At 36.0% G+C, this 25003-nt stretch overlaps 2 protein-coding genes and 1 long non-coding RNA gene across 3 annotated transcripts in view; all 3 read right to left on the reverse strand.

Moving 5' to 3' along the window:
* The window catches only part of LOC311077566 (uncharacterized protein), a 578304-nt gene that overhangs the window by 49396 nt on the left and 503905 nt on the right, over nt 1–25003 (reverse strand). The window lies entirely within an intron of this gene.
* On the reverse strand, nt 7920–10187 carry LOC311078120. The gene is made up of 5 exons (XR_014605056.1): nt 9839–10187; nt 9379–9450; nt 9135–9238; nt 8743–8821; nt 7920–8254 (listed from the first exon to the last, which is right to left on the reverse strand). It is a non-coding gene; the product is annotated as an uncharacterized lncRNA (long non-coding RNA).
* On the reverse strand, nt 13504–24644 carry LOC311074875 (sterile alpha motif domain-containing protein 3-like). Its single transcript, XM_084101806.1, has 6 exons — nt 24559–24644; nt 21513–21614; nt 20360–21338; nt 19857–20024; nt 17385–17480; nt 13504–14251 (listed from the first exon to the last, which is right to left on the reverse strand). Exons 3-6 carry the CDS (start codon nt 21323–21325, stop codon nt 13946–13948), a joined length of 1536 nt encoding a protein of 511 aa, XP_083957932.1. The 5' UTR covers nt 21326–21338; nt 21513–21614; nt 24559–24644; the 3' UTR covers nt 13504–13945.

Below are 25003 nucleotides of genomic sequence, written 5' to 3' on the forward strand. Positions count from 1 at the left end.
TCACAGAGAAAATTAAAGCACCATGGTACAATAATACTACGCATGTTCTAAAGAGAGAAACCCGTAATTTAGAGCGTAAATGGAAACAAACTAATTTAGAGGTCTTTAGAATCGCGTGGAAAGACAGTATGTCACGTTATAAAAAGGCCCTAAAAGCGGCCAGGGCTGAGCATCTCCGCAAACTAATAGAAAACAACCAAAACAATCCTAGGTTTTTATTTAACACCGTGGCTAGACTAACAAATAAACAGACGTCACCCGAACAAAATATCCCGTTACAGTTTAGTAGTAATGATTTCATGAACTTCTTCACTGAGAAAATAGAAAACATCAGAACCACAATTGTAAACGTTCAATCCTCAATCGCACCTTATAATTCAGCCTCAATTTTCCCCCCGCAAGAACAATTACAGTGCTTTACAACTATAGAACAAAAAGAGTTAAATAAACTTATCACTTCATCTAAAACAACAACATGTTTATTAGATCCTATACCAACTAAACTACTGAAGGAAGTGTTACCTGTAGTAGAAGAGCCTCTCCTCAATATTATTAACTCGTCTTTATCTTTAGGTCATGTTCCAAGAACATTTAAACTGGCAGTGATAAAACCTCTCATTAAGAAACCACAATTAGACCCGCATAATCTAGCAAATTATAGACCCATTTCAAATCTACCTTTTATGTCTAAAATACTAGAAAAAGTTGTGTCCGCTCAACTGGGCTCTTTCTTGCAAGAAAATGACATCTATGAAAAGTTTCAGTCAGGATTCAGGCCGCATCATAGCACTGAAACTGCGCTCGTTAAAATCACAAATGATTTACTTTTAGCTTCTGACCAAGGCTGTTTCTCAATACTAGTTTTACTTGATCTAAGTGCTGCGTTCGATACTATAGATCATACAATACTCTTAGATCGACTACAAAATTATACTGGTGTTCAAGGACAAGCATTAAGCTGGTTTAGATCATACTTATCAGACCGCTACCATTTTGTCTATTTAAATGGAGAAAAATCGATCATAATTCCAGTAAACTATGGAGTGCCGCAGGGATCTGTGTTGGGCCCTCTATTATTCTCAATATATATGCTGCCACTTGGAAATATTATAAGGAAACATGGAATTAGTTTCCATTGTTATGCTGATGACACTCAAATATATATTTCATCACGGCCGGATGAAAACGCTAAATTATCCAAATTGACAGAGTGTGTTAAAGATATAAAAGATTGGATGACGCGTAATTTTCTATTATTAAATCCAGACAAGACAGAGGTAATACTTATCGGTTCAAAAAACCGCCCACAGAACCTCTCACAATACAACTTTGACATCGTAGGATGTCCTGTTACTTTATCCTCTACAGTAAAAGACCTGGGTGTTATACTCGATTGTAACCTGTCTTTTGAAAATCATATTTCGTATGTTACAAAAACAGCCTTTTTCCACCTTAGAAACATTGCTAAGCTACGTAATATGCTATCAGTTTCTGATGCAGAAAAGGTAGTTCATGCATTCATGACCTTGAGACTAGATTACTGTAATGCTTTATTAGCCGGTTGTCCTGCATCCTCAATAAACAAGCTACAGTTAGTCCAAAATGCAGCCGCTAGAGTTCTTACTAGATCAAGAAAATATGATCATATAACACCGATTTTATCATCACTACATTGGCTACCTATAAAGTTCCGTATTAATTATAAGGTATTGCTACTGACTTATAAAGCCCTAAACGGCTTAGCTCCAGTCTATTTAACGGATCTTCTATCACCCTATAATCCATCGCGCTCTTTAAGATCAATAAATTCGAGGCTTTTGGTCATACCTAGGATATCCAGATCAACCAAAGGAGGGAGAGCATTTTCACATTTGGCTCCAAAACTCTGGAATAGCCTTCCTGATACTGTTCGTTGCTCAGACTCGCTCTCCCAGTTTAAAACTAGATTAAAGACGCATCTCTTCAGCCAGGCATTCATATAACATTTTAAATCTTACTGTTCAAACTACAATCTGGCCTCTAGTTCATAAATGCCAGAGGAGAACTGGCCCCCGACTGAGCCTGGGTTCTCCCAAGGTTTTTTTTTTCTCCATTAGGTCACCTGATGGAGTTTTAGGACACCATTAGGTCACTTGATGGAGTTTTTTCGGTTCCTTGCCACTGTTGCCTTTGGCTTGCTCAGTTGGGGATATTTTGGGGATATTTAATTTTATTCTATCAATCAATAAATTCCACTAGAAACAAACTTTGTTGTATTATTTTATTTTAATACTGTGAAGCTGCTTTGATACAATCTGTATTGTGAAAAGCGCTATACAAATATACTTGATTTGATTTGATTTGATCATTATGGTGATCAGTGTAAGTAAGTAAGTAAGTAAAATTTATTTATACAGCGCCTTTCACAGACACAATGGGTCACAAGGCGCTTTACAATAGACAATAAAACATAATAAAACACTTTGAAATCAATTGAAACAGATAAAATTAACAACATCTACAACATAGATCACCCAAAAGCTAACTTAAACAAGTGAGTCTTCACTTGTCTCTTAAAATTGTCCACATTCTCAGCAAACCTAATACTGATCGGTAAAGCATTCCATAGACGAGGTGCGATAGCGGCAAAAGCTCTATCCCCACCTGTCTTTAGGCGAGTTCGTGGCGTAGCTAGCAGATTTTGATTATTAGATCTGAGGGACCGGAGAGGTGTATGAAAATGAATTAAATCCGCAAGATAAGAAGGGGCCTGGCCATATAAGGCTTGATATGTTATGGTGAGAATTTTGAATTGGATCCTGTAAGTTACAGGAAGCCAATGAAGGGAACAGAGTATTGGGGTGATGTGGGTGCGCCAGTGCTCACTTTGGTTGGGCACTTGGAACTTTATATTGTTGTAATTCTCTTTCTGTTGATGCAGTAATTCAACAAGAAATCACAGTTATTTGGTTTCAAAGGAAGGGAAGTAATACATAAGAGTGTGTGATGACAAAGGTATTAACTTATATAATACACAGGTTTAATTATTGAATCTTAAATTAAACTGTCAGGGATTGGTTGAACGAAGATAGGAGAAGTTCAGTGTCCAAACGATTTGTTTAAGAGAAGAAAACAAAGCACTGGAGCACCAGATAGCATATTAAAACCATATAGCAACATTAAAAACATTCATACAGCTCAAACTGTGGGATATAAATACAGACTGAAGAATGAGCTGGAGAAAGTCGATCACTGAACACAATAGAAACCATAGAGAACACAAGAACACTGCAAGGGTAAACACAAATACTGACAAAAACTGTGGCCTTGATTTTCTATTTTAACTGTATTTCATAAATATGAATTGAATTCATTTGTATATAGGCAATCAATTATTTTAAATAAAGCAAATTATGAATTCTTTTAAACAATGACATGCTGACAGGACCGTTAGTGTTGCTGTGTCAGTAAATGAGTTGATGATGACAAACTAATCGAGGAGGAAGAGATTAAATTATCATGTCGCACAACCTATGATCAACTTGTTGCTCAGTTAACTCATACAAAAAACTTATATGATTGGCCTGAGACTTTTATCAGTACAAAGTCTATTTGTCTGGATTTAATTGATATTATCTAATTAAAGTGATGTTCATTCTGTTTATTTATTCTGAAAAGTTTTATGTATGTACTAAAATTTAGGATAAACAAAGTGATGAATCACTAGATAAATGCTGACTTGTATTGATTGTCTCTTGATGAAATCTCAGTCCATTTACATTTTTACTGTTGTTGTTGTTGTTGTTTTGACGCAGTTCGCAACAGATTCACAACATTGTCTTTCTACATATTGTTTCTGATGGTTTTTGTATTTTTATATGATTTTGTGTATCTTTGGTTTATATTTTTGGTGAATTGTTGTCTGTATTTAAAGTGATCTTCAGCTTTGTAATATTCTATATGAGGAATATTTATTCAATAAAATAAAATAAAAAATGACTCATCTGTGTGTCCTTGTTGTACGGTAACCACAAAGTCAAAAATATGGTGGAGTTCATGTGGAACAAAGTTGCATTTTGGTGGCAGTGAAAACACTGTATTAAAAATGATCAAATGGATATTTTGTTTTCAGAACCACCAGCCTTTAACAGACTAACAAACTCATCAGGATGTCAACATGAACATAAACTGCAACTGCAGAAAACCATTTAGCCAACATTTCTGCCAGTGTTTGATTTTTTTTAAATGATCAAATTCACCAGTCAGTGTGACACACCGTCTTAATTAAAGCCAACAAACTTCCTGATAACAAGCTGTAGTGGGTTGAGTCTGTGAATTTATAAGCTCGACACAATCTGAGTTCACAGTGTTTCCGGTAGAGGTGGGCGATACTCCAAATTTTGGTATCGATCCGATACCAAGTAAATACAGGGCCAGTATCGCCGATATCGATACCAATACCAATACTTTTTAATTTTAAAAGCATGCACTTGAACTTGTATGCACTTTCCTGTGCTAGAGCAGTGTGTCATGATTTATGAGGTGAATGCATCATTAATATGCTAAATCTGAAAACGTTTTCATGACTACTAAATATTTTGTGATTTGTGCTCTCAACTCGCCTGTAATTATTAGTCAGTGACTTTTAAAAAACTACCCTAATTATAGTAAAAGTACTATTGTACACTAGCCTACTGTTCAAAAGTTTGGGGTCTGTAAGATTTTTAATTCTCTTCTGCATTTATTTGATCAAAAATACAGTAAAAACTGTAATATTACAATTTAACATAGGCTATCTGTTTTCTATGTCATACTAAACTGTAATTTATTCAATTGATCAAAGTGTAATTTTCGGCATCATTACTCCAGTTATGATGATACTTAATTTTAATATGCTGATTTACAGCTCAGAAAACATTTCTTATTATTATCAATGTTGAAAACAGTTTCATATTTTTTTGTGGAAACCATGATGCAGAATTATTTGATGAACACAGTTGAAAGAACAGCATTTATATGAAGTAGTTTTTTTTAACAGTGAAAAACCCTTGACTGTCACTTTTGATCAATTTAATGCATCGATCCTTGTTGAATAAAAATATTAATTTCATTAAAAAAAATCTTACTGTCCTCAACATTTTGAACCGTTATATACACTTTTGCTTTGTTTATTGCAAAATAACTCCAGATTGTTTCTCTGTCATCTAAGCAAGGCTTCGTTTCCCAAACGTGCTTGTGAGCTCAGTGAAGCACCAGCATCGAATGCTCTCTGTGATTGATTGGTTTCGTCTTGTATCCAGATGACTAGGAGAAAAAGTTCTATCCTACACAATTATCCGCTAACATTCGCTTATTTTTCCACTTAGAAGCTTATTTTACGCACTGAATTGCGTGCTAAATTAATAAAAATTACTGGTAAAAAAAAAACACACATTTGGATCGATATTTTTATGTGAGGATCGATCCTTTTCGATACCACGTCAGTATCGATATTTTAGGATCGATCCGCCCACCTCTAGTTTCCGGGTCGAGAATGCTGTGCGCGACTGGCTGACGCTTCATACCTGGATGTGTTTTGCTGCACTGTTCAGATTACTGCTCCGTTCGGATGTCTATATCACCATTGGGATTATTGTGCTGTTCGGAATACTCAAAAATCCGTGTATCATTCGTTCAATCGTTTTTTGATTTAATTTTGAAAGTAGAAAAATGAGAAAACAGTTCCTTTTTCGATTTTTCATTTTTTCCAAAAAAACGAAAAACAAGAATTCAGCTTGATTTTTCGTTTTTCGTTCTGAGGTAGCAAAATTAATAAACAGCTGGAAAATTCGATTTCTACACGTGGGCGGGAATGAAACGCCCCTTTCCTCTGATTTGTCAGCCGAAGATCAAACTGTCCCGTCATCAGCTCTTCCTCAGTTCTGCACTGCAGAATAAGAGTCCTCCGTTGTGTGGATTCTTAACGCGTTTATTGCAACTTTTTCATGTTTTCCATCAACGAGACTAATGAATGGCTCGACACAACCCGTACTGGGGAATAGACTAGACGGGGCTTTCTTCTTTGTAGACCAGAGTTCTCAAGTGCCAGGGGTTTGCTATTTTCATATTTTCCGAACTGTAAAGTTTTTTTTTGTTTTTTTTATCATGAACCACACTGAGTTTTATTCCTGAGTGACTATATAATGCATTTTACTTCAAATAATCTAAATGTTGACTTTGAAAAGTAGGCGCGTCCGAAGGCTATTCACTCTATTTTGGTTCATTTTTGGTGTGCGCCAGAAAGATGTTCAAGGAGACTGGGACGCACTAAAGTAGAAATCATGTTGTTTTCTTTATTTTTTAAAGGCATGACATTTTGTAGTCATTTTGAATGTACACAAATAAAAATATAAATTTTTACTGTTTCGAATGACAGAGTAACGAATAACGAAGTTATTTCCCCTGCTGAGCAAGAACTCCAAGTGATGGCGCTGACGCATCGCTCGCTCTCACAACATAGGCAACATAGGCTATTATCAGTTCACTTCTGGCATTGCTAACTTGACATCGCAGCCTGTTCATTATTAAAATAAAACACAGTCAACCAAATATATAAAAAGTTATTCTGCTTAATTTAATTCGTCTGTTGTACAATATAAAGGCTGTGCCGCACAGCAGTTAATCCAAACTCATTTCCCATGCTGTGAAGATGATGATTTAGCCTATACGTGTAGGCCTATATTGGGACTCGACTGAAGTTTAAAGCCTTCTTTACATTATAGTTAGCATCGAAATTTTGCATTGCAAATATGGAAACTTGGGACCGAGATGCGCGAAACCAACGCCGGTACAGTTTCAGTTTCGATTCAAATAGCCTAAATTTGTTTAGGCTTGGCGTTTAAAATAGGCTAAATGTTGTTTATAATAAAGGACACAATAGGCTATTATTATAAGCTATTATGTTATATTTTTATTATACGTGGCTACTTATTTTTTATTCTTGTTGTTTTCTGAATACCATTCATTTAAGGATTTGACATAGGCAAATGTCAAAGGGGAAGTAATGGTAAGGGGAAGTAAAATACGCATAGAAATAGCCTATATGTTATTAATAGTGTTTATAATGTTAATGTTGAATTTTATTTACCGTTTTTTTTCTGAATAGGCTAATAATAAAAATGCGTTTGTTTCCCTCTCAACATGACCCAGTGCACTGCGCACAAGCGCACATCTTTGAGATATAAATTAATAAATTTTAATAAAACACAATAAGGCCTACATTATAAAATTCAGAAGAGTATGTATTTTAATATCTATGTTGTTCTCTGTTCTCCGGTTGTTAGATAGTCAGTCTGAATGACATTTCATGCGTTTATGTTAATATAGCCTAGGCTTAGGCTATATACCCAGCCGGCATTTCAACGTTGATTCAACGTCAGGGACCAAGGTTGAATCAACGTTGGATTATGATTCGATTTTGCAAAACGATTCAACGTTGAAATCGTGACGTTGTTTCACCGTTGATTTCGCGACGTTGTTTCACCGTTGATTCCGTGACGTTGTTTCACCGTCTTGCAGCAACGTTGAGGTTGAATTGATTTTGCAAAACGAAACAACGTTGAAAAATAATACCTTATATCTTATTTTTCAACATTGAATAAACTATAGATTGAGTTTCCTGTTCACTGTACTCTCTGAAGACATTACATTTGTACAGAAAATCAAAGCAACTGTAATTATGTAACTTGCTATGCATAATTTGCAATACTACCCTAGACACAGTATCTAATGGGAAAATTGTACATTCAATTACAAACTAGTTTGCAGTTGGAACATGAGTCATGACAATGCTGACTGAATTTGTGATTAACTGTCCATACTGTACAATAAAAAATGTTAACTGTTAAATGACTGGCGGCAATGGCTTAATTAAACACATTAAATAATGAGTTAACACATGCTCAAGATTGTAAAAAGTTTTATTCTGAAAAAACAAGTCTAAAAATACAAAAAAGAAAAAAAAGAAAAACATCTCAAACTTTAAATTGCAGCGTTTTCAAAGTAATGTTAAAAACCTGTAGAAGTAAACATCTAAATGGAATATTTAAAGACAGTTTTTGTTCAATTACAGTAACCCTTAAATTAAACATTTAATATTTAAAGTGTAAAAAAAAAAGTTTTTAAATTCTCAATAAAATGTGACAGCCTTGTGCAGTGCTCCGACAGAGTCCCAGCTCGAGGTCCATTCCGATGCCATCACTTCCTCTTCACTTCGTGCCCGCTGTCTGCTACTATCCTTTAAATAAAAGCAAAAACACTGAATACAAAATAAATCATGTATAAGATTTTCACTTTACAGTTCAATTTGTCGGGTAGAAAACAAAGTATACAACACTATCCATTCTAAAACACATATTTTAATGTATTCAGATGTACATTTACACAAGAAATTCTTCAGAGCCCCAAGGTGGAATTGTAAAAAAATTACTATTACTCCATGTGTCAGTTACGGTTACTATAATCATAAGGTCATGATTTCATCCTTAAACCAGATGAAGAAATCAACAAATTGTGGTGTTGAGCTGAGAGGGTTGAGGTCTGCTGTTCTTTATATCTTTCAATGCAGGTTTATATTGTTTCAACAATTATATATTTCTGATAATATTTGTGGAGAACATTACACTGTTTTAATTCAGAATCCTAACCATACATTGTACTAATTAAAAGTAATTTATTAAATCAAGTAAAATAAAATAAAAACACAAAAGGCCAATGAATCTGTACCAGAAGTGATAGTGCAATGTAGCAGCTAAAGAATAATCCTCCACCAAATTGCCAGTAATCATCTGGATCCTTTGCGAATCTGAAGGGGGGAAAGAAGAAATTATTCAATGAAAAGTCCATAAAAAGCAGGGGTTTTTTTGTTTATGTTTTTTACCATTCCTTTAAACAATCTTAAAAATTGATTTAAATTGTAAAAACGTTTGCCATTATAACATTCACACAACATGAACTGAGTTGTCATCTTTGAGACTGTTAGTATTAAACTACATAATTAAAAATGTAAACATACACTTAAAGCGTGGCAATCCCATCAGAAATGTGTATCATAGCAAGGGAAGCACACACAAAAAAGCCAAATGGTACACCAAAATCAAACCATCAAATAATTTTACCTGCAGCTGCATTTATCCTATTTTTGAGGGTCTTTCCCTTGATGGTTTCCAGTGATTAAAGAAAGGACTGATGAAGGTGACATGAATCCACTTTCAGTAAGCCACTTCAGCAGAAGACAAAAGGACAAAAAGTTACTCAGACTTTCTATCAGTAACGTTAAATGTCTTACTTTAAAGATGAAAATCATACTTAATACTATTAATCCCAGTGTAGGTTTTCGAACAGTGGGTAAAATTGACTTACTGTAGTTGGTGAATGGATCTTTCTGTTGGGTGTTCTCTCCCGATAAATAATTTTATTCCAATGCTGCTTGATCTAAAAAAAAAATGTAAACAAATACATTTTCAATATCGTTATCAGTGTTTGAAGAGATTATGTAAACTGAATAAATGACGGTTTTACCACTTTACTCATTCCCACACTTTTTTTTTACCTCTCATGCGTTTTTAAACTAATGTTAGCTGACAATATTAAACACATAAGTACGTTACCAACAGCAAAACACAGCAATGTCAGATGGTACTAAAACTTACATTGAAATACATGCTAATATCGCTACGCTAATGGTGAAGCAGTACAAACACACACACACACAGACAGAGATAACTTATTTATTTTATGAGGTTGCAGTAAACCTATGACCGTTAACTTAACCGTGTCCCTAAACGTTAGACTTGTTAAGGACTGAAAAATGTTTTCTTACCTGATATCGCCAGTATTTTTACAGACCACGTACGACCCCTTCCTCCGTTCACATTCCAGCTTTTGTTCTTCATTGACATATCAACTCAAATTCGCTCAAAATTTAAGAATTCAACAGGCAGAAAAATAAAATAAAATAAAATAATCCAGGTCTGACCGAGTAATCAACGCAAGCAGCAGCAGCTCACCGTCACCGACCGAGAGTAATAATAACGGACGTATTTTCAAACTTAAAATAGGCGGGCAGAGCCGCGCACATTCTCATTGGACAGTTTCCTGGAAGACAGACAGATTAACCAATCATGCTCAAAGTAAAACGGCGAAACAACCAATAACAATAGTTTGCGCGAGTTAACAGTAGGTGTGTTCGACATCGGCTGCGGCTGGATGCAACCGATCGGCGAGAGTAGCAGCGTGCAAGCGGGGAGGAGCTGCAAACGGAGACGTGAAGTCGGACACTTTCTGGTTCCCGTAGTGACCGCTCACGTGGTGTTTGCATACTTTACCACAGCTGCAGTGAAATAAATGCAATATTTGCCAAATAATACACAGATGTTTCAGAGACATTTTCATTCAATACTTTATGCACAGCTTTATACAGCGTCTGTTTGAACAAGAATAAAGTTCAACATAAGGTACTATCAATGAAGTGGAGTCTACGTTTTTTAAGCAGTTTTAATTTGATAAACATGACACAATATAACATGACAACGACATGAAAAGAGTGTTCACTGTTATAATAAACTGATTTGAGAGCTTTAGAGGAACTAAAGGTTTTCGAATAAACACGAAACACACGTGATCGTTGTCATGCGGTGAATCCGGCCAATCGTGGAACAGCTGTGTCGTCATCAGCCCACGTGCAGCCCAGTGCAGCCGCTCTTGAGAAGCTGCGCTGGCTGAGTTCTCCGGCTACTCTCGAATTGCTCTCGCGGTACTTTGATGGCATACGTCACAGTCACGTGGCGTCGGCGCTGTATCAAGTCGGACAAAATTTCTAACCGGCATGCACTGCTTTAAGTCAGCCGCCGATCGGTCTGCGCAGAGCTGCATGAAGTCGAACAAGCCTATAGTGTTGTAGGCTATTGAGTGCAGTCTGTATTAATATTTAATTAATTGGTCAAATGACATGACAGTGTGAATACAAATGTAATAATTCAATGTAAACTGTTAGGCAAGCAGACAAAATGGTAAATTCACACAAAATCACATAAGGCAAAAGGTTTCTGCTGCACTGCTCTCTTGAGGGTGAAACTATTGTTAATAATGATAATAATTGTATTTTAACATATACATTGAAGAGCTGTTATGATAAAAAGTAATTAAATGCTAATTAATTATCATAATAATATGTTAAAAGGCAGATATTTTTGTAGTATGTTGTCGAAAACATTACGTTGTTTCAACATACAGATCTTGTAAAAATTTAAACGTTGATTTATAAGTGTTTTTGTTAACCTTTTTCAACCATTTAGCATTAAACGTTATTTCAACGTTGTTTCAACGTTGAAATAACAACTGACATTATTCAACCATATTTCAACGTTGATTTAGAAGCGTTTTGTTAACCTTTTTCAACCATTTAGCATTAAACGTTATTTCAACGTTGTTTCAACGTTAAAACAACAACTGACATTATTTCAACCATTTTTCAACGTTGAAGGTCGGTCATGTGCCGGCTGGGTATAGTCAATGCATTATTCTTTTCTTTTTCTATAAGTGTTAAAATATTTAATTTACAACTAATTATATTGATTATCTATATCTACATTTATTATTTAAAAAAAAATTACTGGGCGATCGAGGGCGACCATGTTAGGCTAACAGTTGTCATTTACCCTGCATACCGAGCTGATGCAAAGCATAAAGTTAGGTGAATTTATATCTACACAGAAGAAAGCCCTGTCTAGTTTATTTCCCAGTACGGGTTGTGTCGAACCACTCGTTAGTCTGGTTGTTTGATGAAAAAAAGATTAAATGTAGTTGCAATAAACGCGTTAAGAATCCACACAACGGAGGACTCTTATTCTGCAGTGCAGAACTGAGGAAGAGCTGATGACGGGACAGTTTGATCTTCGGCTGACAAATCAGAGGAAAGGGGCGTTTCATTCCCGCCCACGTGTAGAAATCGAATTTTCCAGCTGTTTATTAATTTTGCTACCTCAGAACGAAAAACGAAAAATCAAGCTGAATTCTTGTTTTTCGTTTTTTTGGAAAAAATGAAAAATCGAAAAAGGAACTGTTTTCTCATTTTTCTACTTTCAATATTAAATCAAAAAACGATTGAACGAATGATACACGGATTCTCAAATTCTAACTGTTGGTGCTTTGGACTTGACTGTTGTTACGTCCAGAGATGAAATTTTTATTGCGATGGTCCATCAGAAGAGCTGTGTGGTCTTTAAGTGTTTCTCCCCGTGTTTGCTCTTTGGCTCCTCCTACTCAATCCATCTGTGTGTGACAGGATTGGTTAAGTGATTGACAGTTGTGGTGTCCTATCAGGGGAGAGTATGGTCTATTTAACGCGGGTTGGCTGTATCCTGAGATACGTCACGTCTTTGTTCCGCCCCCTCGTGCGTCATTCACTGGAATCTCAGGTATTATGGAAGGCCAAAAGGGCCAAAACGTGTGAAACTGTCGTGTTAACACGTAATTACGTGTTAACACGCAATGTATGTGTTAACACGCAATTTACGCGTTAACACGTCATTACGTAAATGACGTGTTAACACGTAAATTGCGTGTTAACGCGTAAATTATTAGACATTAGCACCACCTACTGGTTTGGTGCTCTTGCTCAAACACACAGAACCTAATTAGATTAAGCTTGTAAAAAGACGTTTTTAATGTGAAAATACATGTTGAAATACATGTTAAATGTCTTTTCAGAATATAGGATACAACTATATAATAATTATTTTTAAATGGGCCTATTTAGACAGTTAAGTTAACTATAATAATCAAGCCCTGAAAGGCATGACCATTTTCACAATCACGATAGAAATTGTGTAAGGCTAATTACACATTTCTCCAAACAGTATTTTCATGTACACTTAAAGCATATTTCTAAAGCATCTTTTTATAATTTAACCTCTATGCATTTGTTAGAGAGCCCCTTCTGATAACACCATTAAGCCTTATGAATCTGAGACAGTGCATTGTTTTGCAGTGTTTTTCGAAGTTAATATATATATATATTATACACTGTAAAACCCAATAAGTTAACTCAACTCAAACCGTTTGAGGAAACTAATTGCGGCAAACCATTTAAGTTTAAAAACAAATACATATGAGTTTTGTGAACTTATATACATTGAGTCAAATTCACTTATAATTTAATGTTAATTTAGTCAATCATTTTGAGTATAGGTAACTTAAATATTTTAAGTTAATTCCATTCACTGGTTTGAGTTCAATTAATAAATCTAATTAAGTCTTAACAACTATATAGCTACTCAAATGGTTTGAGGAAACCGATTGCGGTAAATGATTTAAGTTGATTAAACTCAAATTAATAAAGTTAAATTAAGATAAGGGGAAAACATTAGGATGCAATTATTAACAGTATTTATTGGGGGAAAAAAAGGTTATCAGGAATAAAACAGTCCAAATAACATTAAAACAATTTCATCAAATTTACACTTTAACCATTACATACTATTCAAGACTTTAACAGACTGCCCAAACAGGGACATTTTTAAAACTAAATCAATGTGCAAATAACATTAAAACAATTTCATTAAATGTACACTTTAACCATTACATACTATTCAAGACTTTAACAGACTGCCCAAACAGGGACATTTTTAAAACTAAATCAATGTGCAAATAACATTAAAACAATTTCATTAAATGTACACTTTAACCATTACATCTCTCATTTAAGACATTAACAGACTGCCCAAACAGGGACATTTGTGCAAAATCAGTGTGCAAATAACATTAAAACAATTTCAATCAGACACACTTTTCCCATGAAATATTCACGATCAATTAAAACTTTAACAGACAGCACAAATGGGGAAAAAATTTCAAAAACTGCCGTTTAAAATTCTAAAAACAGCAAACTCAATTACCTTATGGTACCAGAAACAGCATGGATTCCATATTAGTCAATCAGAAGTTCATTTTTAAGTGCAAGCAACTTTGGCCTGGCCTTCCCATCTTCGAGATTTAGCAGCACTTTCTGTATGAACTCAAAAAAAACGGTCAGCTTCTTTGGGTAGCTTATGTGAAGGGCATACAGTAGCCCAAAAATCAGCACCAGTGCACTAACCCAGGACTTTGCAGACATTACCACCTCATCTTCAAGGACAATCAGTAGATCCTGTGGGTTGAATGGCAACTTTTCAACCTCTTCCTCGACAGCAATGATGGCAACTGCTGCCTTTTGTGCCTGGTCAAGATCCTCTCTCTAAATGGATTGAAATAAATCTTTGTTAATGCATGTCTTTACAAATCTACAAAACAAACAGGCCATAGTCAGGGCAGACACCATAACAAAATGTTCATAGATGACAAAGCCTTGAAAAATGGTCATGCAGTTCAATTGACTAATATTTACAAAAATGTAATGCTTCTAATTGTAACAATACATTTAAAGGAACACTCCACCGTTTTTCATATTAAACTGTTATTCCCTTAACTAAGACAAGTTGATAGATACCTCTCTCGTCTCAGTGCGTGCACTCAATCTCTCTGGCGCGCGACAACACTTTGATAGCACTTAGCTTAGCCCAGTTCATTCATTAGGATCCAAACAGCGATGAAGTTAGAAGCGACCAAACCCCTCCACGTTTTCCCTAATTAAATACAGTTACACGAGTAGTTACACGACCAAGTATGGTGACAAAATAATAATAATGGCGGAATAGCACTGGGAGCACTACGACTCTGCGCAGTAATATCATCACTCCTGAAAAATCCTCTCCCCCTCTCCCTCTCACTTCTGTCATTAGAACCAACGTGACTTTTTACTGCGCCGAGTCGAAGTGCTCCCAGTGCTATTCCACCATACATTATAGTTATGCATTTTACACGCTTAGAAAAGTGCCACGTTTTATTTTGTGTCACCATACTTGGTCGTGTAACTAGTCGTGTAACTGTATTTAAATAGGGAAAACGTGGATTTGTTTGGTCGCATCTCTGTTTGATCCCTAATGAATGATCTGGGCTAAGCTATGTGCTATCAAACTGTCGCCGCGCGCCAGAGCGGGAGAGGTATGTATCAACTCGTCTTAGTTAAGGGAATAACATAGTTTAAAGGGATACTCCACTTTTTTTGGAAATAGGCTCATTTTACAACTCCCCCAGAGTTAAACAGTTGAGTTTTACCGTTTTCGAATCCATTCAGCCGATCTCCGGGTCTGGCGGTATCACTTTTAGCATAGCTTAGCATACATCATTGAATCAGATGAGACCATTAGCATCTCTCAAAAAATGACCAAAGAGTTTTGATATTTTTCCTATTTAAAACTTGACTCTTCTGTAGTTACATCATGTACTAAGACTGACGGAAAATGAAAAGTTGCGATTTTCTAGGCTGATATGGCTAGGAACTATACTCTCATTCCTGCGTAAAAATCAAGAAACTTTGCTGCCGTACCATGAGTCAAGCAGGCGTAATGATATGACGCAGCACCTGAAAATAGTCCCCAGCTCGGTATAACTTCCAACGTGACCGGGACTAGGTTTGTCTAGCCTATTAGACCTATTTTATAGGAATGAGAGTATAGTTCCTGGCCATATCAGCCTAGAAAATCGCAACTTTTCATTTTCCGTCGGTCTTAGTACACGATGTAACTACAGAAGAGTCAAGTTTTAAATAGGAAAAATATCAAAACTCTTTGGTCATTTTTTTTGAGAGAGATGCTAATGGTCTCGTCCGATTCAATGGTCTATGCTAAGCTATGCTAAAAGTGGTACCGCCAGAACCGGAGATCAGCTGAATGGATTCGAAAACGGTAAAACTCAACTGTTTAACTCTGGGGAGTTGTAAAATGAGCCTATTTCCAAAAAAAGTGGAGTATCCCTTTAATATGAAAAAACGGTGGAGTGTTCCTTTAACAAAATTGTTAATTAGCAAGATTTTATTTGGACAAACACTAGTACTTTACTAGGTACTAATACTAGGTGTATCAGCTAAATGTTCTAGAAAAAAATCAAAAGGAAATGTAACAAAAAAAAACATTAAAGATAGTTAAAAATTAAAGATAACCAGAAACGTAAAAAGATATACAACCTATAGAACAGGCTATTAAAGGATTAGTTCACTTTAAAATGAAAATTAGCCCATGATTTACTCTCCCTTAAGTCATCCTAGGTGTATACGACTTTCTTCTTTTAGACAAATAAAATCAGAGTTATATAAAAAAAAATCCTGGCTCTTCTAAGCTTTATAATGGCAGTGAATTGCAAACATCAATTTGAAGCTCAAAAACGTGCATCCATCTGTCATAAACGAACTTCACGAGGCTCTGGAAGGTTAATAAAGGTCTTCTGAAGCAAAACGATGAGTTTGTAATCAAATATTCATATTTAACATGTTACAAAGTAAAATTCTATCTTCCGGACAAACGCAGTCTACTTGCCCCTAAAGCACAACTTATGACGTCAGAAGTAGCGTAGTGCATCATGGCGTAGCGTAAATATCAGCAGTACATCGCATTTCTTGTAAGTTGCGCTTTACACTTGTACAACATACAATCCGTATGTTTGTTTGGCCGGAAGCTAGTTATTTTAATTTATAAAGTTAAATATATTTTTTTACACAAACTCATCGTTTTGCTTCAGAAGGCCTTTATTAATCCCCTGGAGCTGCTTGAAATTCGTTTATGATAGATGGATGCACGTTTTTGCTTCAATCCATTGGTTGCAATCCACTGCCATTCTAAAACTTGGAAAAGCCAGGATATATTTTAACTCCCGATTGTATTCGTCTGAAAAAAAAAGAAGCCATATACACCTTGAATGGCTTGAGAGTGAGTAAATCATGGGCTAATTTTAAAGTGAACTACTCCTTTAAAATTAACATCTATCACAGCCTTAATTTTTATTTAGAAATAAAATTTAATGTAGAATAAATAAGTTTCTTTGTTATTTGTTAAAATAACTTTTCCTGAGTTTTGCATCATTCATCAATGATAAGTTTGGTGATGTGAGCTGAATAACACACCAGATTGAAATGGTGGCTACAAAGAAAACTTTAACGTTAATTTTGGTCATTTGATGGTCGTCATAGGTGAAGTCACACTGCTGGACTGTGAGTCAAATCTTCTGACACTGCCAGAATTTCATCTGAGGTAAAATTTTATTGCAACGGTCATTAATCGGCTGTCGGTGAACATGTCAAACTAACGATCAAAGAGTTCAGATTTTAGTGTTGGATCAGAGGAATCTTTTAGGATTTGCTAAATTTGTCTCAGATGGCCAAATCTTTAACAAAATCGCACAGTGTACAGCTGGCTTAAGACAACCTGAATGCTTATCTAGATTTTAAACATTATTTTAACTAAAAGGTTAAATTGTTGCTTTATAAAATTTCATACCTTGTGTGTCTTGAAAACATCTGCAGAGTCTTCTTTTAGATAAACTGGTAAACCCACCAGAGCAGTAGTTCGTCTGATGTTAATGTCATTCTTGTCCTTTAAGACAAAACACAGCATAATTTAATTCACAATTAAACAACATTTATGGATGAATTATTTTCATAACTCGTGTTAAGAAAACTTTCAAGCATTGCAACCTTAATTCCATGCAATAGTATTAGTAATTATGTGATTCTTCCATAAAAACCTGCATAACAGGGAAATTCTTTTGGGCAACAAGAATAAGTATGAGGGTTTTTAAAAAAAATAATTCATCCAAACATCCTTTTTTGTTTTACTGACCAGCATGTCAATCTAAACCTGCATTACTTTTGAACATCTTTAGAACAGAGATATTGCAAAGGAATCTTTCAGCTTTTTTTTTTTGCTCATTTAAGGAAACTCAATGATGACCAGGGGCCGTATTCACAAAGCATTTTATCTTACCACTAGAGTACTCCTAAATCGCACTAAAAGATTTTAGCTAGGAATTTTCTCTTAAAAGTTATTCACAACGCCTTTCAAACCTACTCTTAGTAAAGAAAAATGACAACTCCTAAACTAAGAGTGAGTCTTCGTTGCTATGGATGACGTCATTACTCATGCTTCGTGAATTATTCTTAGTCAAAAAAATTAGGAGTCCTAAAGTTACGAGTGACACGCTCATTATTTTTAGGAGTTGCTCCTAAATTCGCCAGTCAGGAGCTACTTTTAGCCTTAAAATTCTTTGTGAATACGGCCCCAGAGCTTTCAAGTCTTGACAGGTATTTCTCTGAAGCGAGTCACTTTGAATGATGAACAAACTAAAATGATTTACTCTGCCTAACAGCCTGAAAAAATGGTGGCACTCAACATTGCACAAAACCTCAATGATTCTAGTATGTCATGATGTTTGCAATATGATGTGTGAGAACCAAATCACAGTTTGAGGTTTGTGCTGCCATATTACCATTTTTCCCTAGGCTGTGTATGGAGGAGTTAATTATTATTATTATTTTTTTGTCTATTTGAAATAGTTGATTATATGAATTTTCAGTCAAATTATTATACAAATTGATTTTATTGCTTCAAAAGACTAGTTTGCCCAAAGAATGTACATTTTGTCATTAAAGGGTTAGTTCATCCAAAAATTAAAGTTCTGTCAGTAATCACTCACCCTAATGTTGTTCCAACCTTGTAAGACTTTCGTTCATCTTCGGAAAACAAATAAAGATATTTTTGATGAACTCTGAGAGCTGGCTCACTCCTTCATAGGCTGCTAGGTAATTGAAACTTGCCGACCCAGAAAGTTAGTAAAGACAATGTTTAAAATAGTCCAAGTGACTACAGTGGCTCAACCATAAGTTTATCAAGCGACGAGAATACTTTTTGTGCGCAAAAACCCCCTCAAAAATAACAACTTTATTCAACTATTCATTTTCTTCTGTGTAGGTCTCTACACGTAGTGTAACTGCGCAGCGCTTCTGGGCTGTACGTCAGAACGTAGGCTCACTATTGGCCAACATCACAAACATGACCAGCATCGGCCAATAGTGAGCCTACGTTCTGACGTACAACCCAGAAGCGCTGTGCTGTTACACTACATGATCTCACTCTGAGACCCACACAAAAGAAAATTAATAGTTGAATGTTTGTTTTTGCGCACAAAAAGTATTCTCGTCGCTTGATAAACTTATGGTTGAGCCACTGTTGTCACTTGGACTATTTTAAACATTGTCTTTACTAACTTTCTGGGCTGGCAAGTTTCAATTACAGATAGGGCTATGGAGGAGTGAGCCAGCTCTCAGATTTCAGAAAAAAATATCTTAATTTGTGTTTCAAAGATGAACGAAAGTCTTACGGGGTTGGAACAACATGAAGGTGCGTAATTACTGACAGAATTTTCATTTCTGGGTGAACAAACCCTTTAATTACCCACCCTCATGACGTTCCAAACCGTAAGACTTTCACTCATTTTTGGGATACAGTTGAAGATCTTTTTAATGAAATCAGAGCTTTCTCTCCCTCCACAGACAGCTTACACAACTAGCACTTTCAAGGTCTAGAAAGGTAGGATAGACATTACTAAAGTAATCCCATTGACTCCAGTGGTTTAATCTCCGTTAATGAAGTTACAGATGTGATTTGTTTGTGGATAATCAAATAGAGTCACATGAATTTACTATCTTTCTGAACCTTGATAGTGGTAGTTGTGTAGGCTGTCAATGGAGGGACAAAAAGCTCCAAGATTTCATTAAAAAGATCTTCAACTATGTTCTAAAGATGAATAAAAGTCTTGGAAAAAAGGAATGACTTGAGGTTGAGTAACTGATGACAAAATTTTCATTTCTGGGTGAACTAACTCTTTAACATCTTTAACATTTGTAGCATGGATAACTTTTACACCAACGTTCTCATCCTGTACAGCCCTTCAATAAGTTAAATTCTACTTACTTGTTCATCGTAGTCTCTTAGTATTGCAGCCATCTTGTTGCCACTGACACCACCCTTTGCTGCCTTAGCTCTGAAAAGATTCAGAAGCTGTGGAGTATGTTTATCCAGGGAGGAGTAGAATGTCTGCTGCAGATTTTGATTTGTGATTCTGTGAAACTCTGCAAGTACCTGCAACAATAAATAGAAAAAAAAATGTCAGATGAAAAGGCTGTTATGAATTTGAAAATAAAATACATCACAATGCTTTTCTACACTGCAAGTAATCTTTGAACACTACAGGGTGCAAAGATGAGCATAAATAAAGTTCACACAAAAAATGTAACATATTTAATCAACTTTATGTTTATACAAACCTGAATGAAAGAAGTCAATATTTTGAGTGAACAAATTTTTTAAAAGACAGCATTAAAACAAAATTAATTTGAATATACCAAAACCTTAAGATACCAACCATTTCTTTTTAAGAAGTAGACAGAAAAACAATTTATTTTAACATCACTTACTTGGGCTTCCCGAAACAAAGCTGGCCATCTTGACATCATTTCCTTAACTGATGGACTGGACTGCACAATTTCTTTTCGTCTCAGCGCAAATGTTTGTTGCATGTGTCGATTTATCATCATGACATCTTGGTCCTTCTTTTTAAGTTCATCCACCATATTTAGACGTAAATCTTCCAAAGAAAGTTCATCTGACCCATGAGGAAAGTTGGGGAGAAAGTTGACTTCTGCTCGTCTAGGGCGTTTAATATTTGCACGACAATGTTCTGCATCTGGATTGCTCCTGCTTCTTTTGCACCCATTGATGGCAACTTCTTGCATTCCTGATCTCCGAAGTTTGCTTCTATAATTACCCATTTTGAACTTCAAGGACACTTTCCATCCATCATGACCGGTTCTTGAGCCATTTTCCTTCAAACAGGGGTGTTTGTTCACCAGGGCTTCAGCTGCTTGAGCAAACTCATTATCACTTGGGTATGCCTTGAAGCTGTAAATTGTATCAATCATTCTCTCAAGTATATTATGTTTTTGATCCCTTGTCAATTTAAGATGCTTTCCTTCTTTAAAATATTCAGAATTGCCTTCTCTCAAGGCAAACTCAACATCATACGAAAACGTTGGCAGATCAAACACATCAGGCCACCTGCTCGTGCGTTTAGAAGAAGATGATGTGTCCGAAGCCAACGCTGTTTCTTCTGTGTCAGTAGAATGGATATCCAGCTCAAGTGTTTTGATGAGCTTCACAGTTGCTTTGGAGGGAAGATCATCAATGTTCTCGAGATCACATAATGCATTTTCAAACTCAGGATCTTCAAACTGTAGCCTAAAGTCATAACTCACATTGAGGTTTGTTTTTAGATTCAACAAAAGGTCACTGAGTGTCTCAGGGCGAGATGGCAAAACTACTTTACGGGTACTCATAGGATCTATTATCACCCTCAGCTTTAATGTGCTATCTGATGCACTCATTTCGACTTGGAATCTGTAAGCATAAAAAACACACACTAGCAATCATACAACAGGGGCTTTTGCAGTAATAATAATAAATAAATAAAAATGTATGTAATATTTTGCCACAAAACTGATCAGTTAATTGGCAACCATCAAGACATCAAAATTTGTTTTGTAGAAGATGCACAATCTTTAAGGCACTTACAGTTGACCCTTGAGTGTAGTGATCAGCAATGCAGCAGCAGGCTACTGTAGATCCAAGAGTGAGATGAACCTCTTTGTGGTTAGGATTTTTTGGCCTTTTACCCTGTAAGCAGTCAAAGGAATGCTGTCATGCAATTCATATGGTGATCTCACAAAGACCTTTCCTCCACAGTCTGCATCTAGCTCATAACTACGCAAGTGCTCTACATAGTTTGATTCAAATTTCTTCAGCACAAAATAAACACTGTCATTAAACAGCAAAGTCTGACATATCTCATGAAACTGAGGCAACCCTCCATGTAGCCCTGTGCAAACAAACATGCCCTGACTGAAAAGGGTACCATCAATGATAACTTGATCAGCAGAGTAAATGGTGTTGCTGTCAGTGATACTGGATATAAATGCCTGTGCATCTTCTGGCAATGTGGCTACTAAGACAGATTTCATGTTTGTGGTTTGGATTTCAGGCTTAAAAAAGGCTGGAGAGGACAGATAGTAAGCCATCTGCTTTTGGTGTCGTTCTGCAAGCATTTTCAAAATGTTTTTGAAGTTATTCGCGTCATGCACAATTTTTTTGAAAACTTTGTGCTTCCCTTCAAATCGCATGGTCCATAAATGTACCAAAGGACCAAAGCACTTAATTAGGTGAGGATAGTGCTCAATGTAATGGTGTTTAGGGCGAAGCACAAGGTTAGGGAACACTTCCTGTAATAGTTGTCTGTGATCAGAAATTTTGCAAGCAAAGTACTGTAGTGTCGCATCATCAAACGAATTACATAGTGATAAATCAACTATGTCTTTTAAATCCATCAAAATTCCCCAGCATTTTTCACCCTCTGGGACAGAATGTCCAATTAGAACAGGCAATAATCTCAGCAAGGTGTGGTTCTCGTGACCATTTCCACCTATAGTGCCCCGGGTTGAAAAACTTTTGGGAATCGGATGTGGACGGTCTGTCTTGTCAGAATGTTCAAAAGGGAAGGACACAATTGCCTTATTGAGATCATCCAAAGAAAAATATTTCTTGGAAATCAATGCCTTTAAGCAAAGTGCAATTTCAACAGGTACAACACCTTCAAGCAAATCATGTAATAGATCAGGTGGAAATCCTGTGATGGGATGGAAATAAGCAAGGCAATCTGACAGGGCACAAGAACTCTTTACCCCATAATCAATATAATCTCCATCCGTTTGAAGTGCTTGGACTATGGTGTCATGGTTTTCTCTTGTCCTTAACTCACAGTTACCAGTGGTCACTTCTGAAGTCTGTATGTCTGTTTTGGGACTGAGGCAAAATCTGCAAACGTAAGAGGAATTGAAACTCTCTTTAAAGCCAGCCAAGCCATGCGCCGCAAGATTGTCTGCCACCACAGCAAAAACCGAACCCCTTACACAGTCACCAAGAGACTCAATGTAAACACCTTCCACTTCAAGAGTCTTGAGATCATTTAGTAAGGGTTCAAGAATCCTAGAATAGCCAAAATGTCTCAGGTCATTGGAATTGCATAAAACAGCAAGTTGTATGGTGTGAAGTGCTGAGCGAAATTTAGCTGGAATGTTAGCTAATGCCCAATACACTGCACACACTTTGTGAATTTTTCGAGAAGTACCCAGAGGATTTGAAACCTCAAAATCATCAATGTAAAGTATGAGAGCAAACTTTAGTTTGTCATCTGAGAAGAGGGGATTTTCTTCACAATAAGTGCCATCCCAAAAAGTTGCATAACGTCCATCTTGTGAACGTGGAGTCTCCAGAACTTTTTCAAGTACATCTGTTTTTTTCAACAACTCCTGCAAACTGGAGAGAATTGGCACATACATGCAGGTGTGATTGGATTCAATCAAGTACTCAACAGGCTTCACAAATGGAAATTTGTGCTCAATATATGTCTTCCTCCTTTTAGCAGTTGAAAGAACTGCATGTTTAGTTGTGGATCTGTGAAGTACATTATTCTCTGACACCACCTCAACAATTTCATCTACAACTAATTCAGGGACGCAGCACTGGTTTTCAGTAAGTACTTTACTGACAGCATCTTTGATCAAGGGCTTTGATAACTGAAACAGCTGATCTAATTGTTCAACAATTTCTTGAACAGCTTTTTCAGAGACATGCAATATTGTTTGCATTTTGAGGAAAAAAGTTGCCAAATTGTGCTGAAGCTGGTCAAATAATTGACCATTGTCTAACACAGTAGCCTCCAATACCTCTTGGTTATCTTCAGATCCACTGTTCTGCTGCTCAGAAACTTCACTTATTACCATCAAGTCATTATATTCTGAAGCATTGTGGTGCTCCCTCCATTTGTGTGAATTGAATGTGGAGTAATTATTTGTCTGGAAATTACAATTTCTATAAGGACAAGTCACCATTTCAAATTTTTTCAAATGACTTCGCAGGTGACAGAACATGTCCTGTTCTACAAATGGCTGCTTCAATGTGCACAAAGGACAGTGAAATTCCGACTTTTCACAGCCATGTGTCTTTTGCTTCTCAGGATGAAATCTTGTCAAGTGTATCTTCAGGGAATTGTATGATTTGAATGTACACATGCAACCTTCGTACAGACATGGTATGGGACATACTGTTGAATGTACAAAATGGTAAAGTCTGTAATGTTTTAACAGACTTTGTCTGACAGAGCAGACAAATGGGCATAGCTTGCATTTCAAGAGCATGACAGTGATCCGTTATTGAGAAATTCAAATTAGAAAACATGACGAGCACACAGCTTTGTCAGTCATTTTAACTAACACTAGCAAACCAATCTGTCATTTTAACCTCAATTGCTTGTTTTCCTGAGCTCCAGACTTTAGCCTATATAATCGCCCGTTTTGAATTCAAACTTAGGAGGGAATATTTGTATCTTTCTCTTTAGTTTTTACCACGTAAAATATCAGTCTCCTTTGTGTCAAATATGCAAAATGCACAGCATACGTTCCTCTATGCCGAACTGTAAAGAAAAAAAATTTGATTAATTTTGCCCTGTTAAAACTGTAGTTTATTCACAGAATAATAACAAATAGTATAGGTTAGCTTGTAGTACCTTTTTCTTTAGTTGTTGCCACGTGAATTACGGTTGTTGTCAGTCTCCTCACGATATCCAAAAATGCCAGAGGAAGACGTTTGTCTATGCCAAAATGTGAGAAAATAAAAATATATATTTTTCCACTGACAAAGCTGTAGTTTATTCACAGTATAATAACAAATAGTATAGATTAGCTTGTAGTAAGTTACCTTTTTCTTTAGTTGTTGGTACGTGAATGACGGTTGTTGTCAGTCTCCTCACGATATCCAAAAATGCCCGAGGAAGACGTCTGTCTATGCCAAAATGTGAGAAAATAAAAATATATATTTTTCCACTGACAAAGCTGTAGTTTATTCACAATATAACAACAAATAGTATAGATTAGCTTGTAGTAAGTTACCTTTTTCTTTAGTTGTTGGTACGTGAATGACGGTCGTTGTCAGTCTCCTCAAAATGCCAGAGG

The sequence above is a fragment of the Abramis brama genome (genome assembly GCF_963993115.1).
Source record: "Abramis brama genome assembly, chromosome: 2".
Lineage (NCBI taxonomy): Eukaryota > Metazoa > Chordata > Actinopteri > Cypriniformes > Leuciscidae > Abramis > Abramis brama.

Coding starts and splice junctions, on each gene's coding strand:
- LOC311074875 (XM_084101806.1), bottom strand. CDS start 21,325: ATGAGTGCATCAGATAGCACATTAAAGCTGAGGGTGATAATAGATCCT. Junction 17,481..19,856: donor TAAGAGACTACGATGAACAA/GTAAGTAGAATT, acceptor TTTGTCTTAAAG/GACAAGAATGACATTAACAT. Junction 14,252..17,384: donor ATGTTTTCAAGACACACAAG/GTATGAAATTTT, acceptor CAATCCATTTAG/AGAGAGGATCTTGACCAGGC.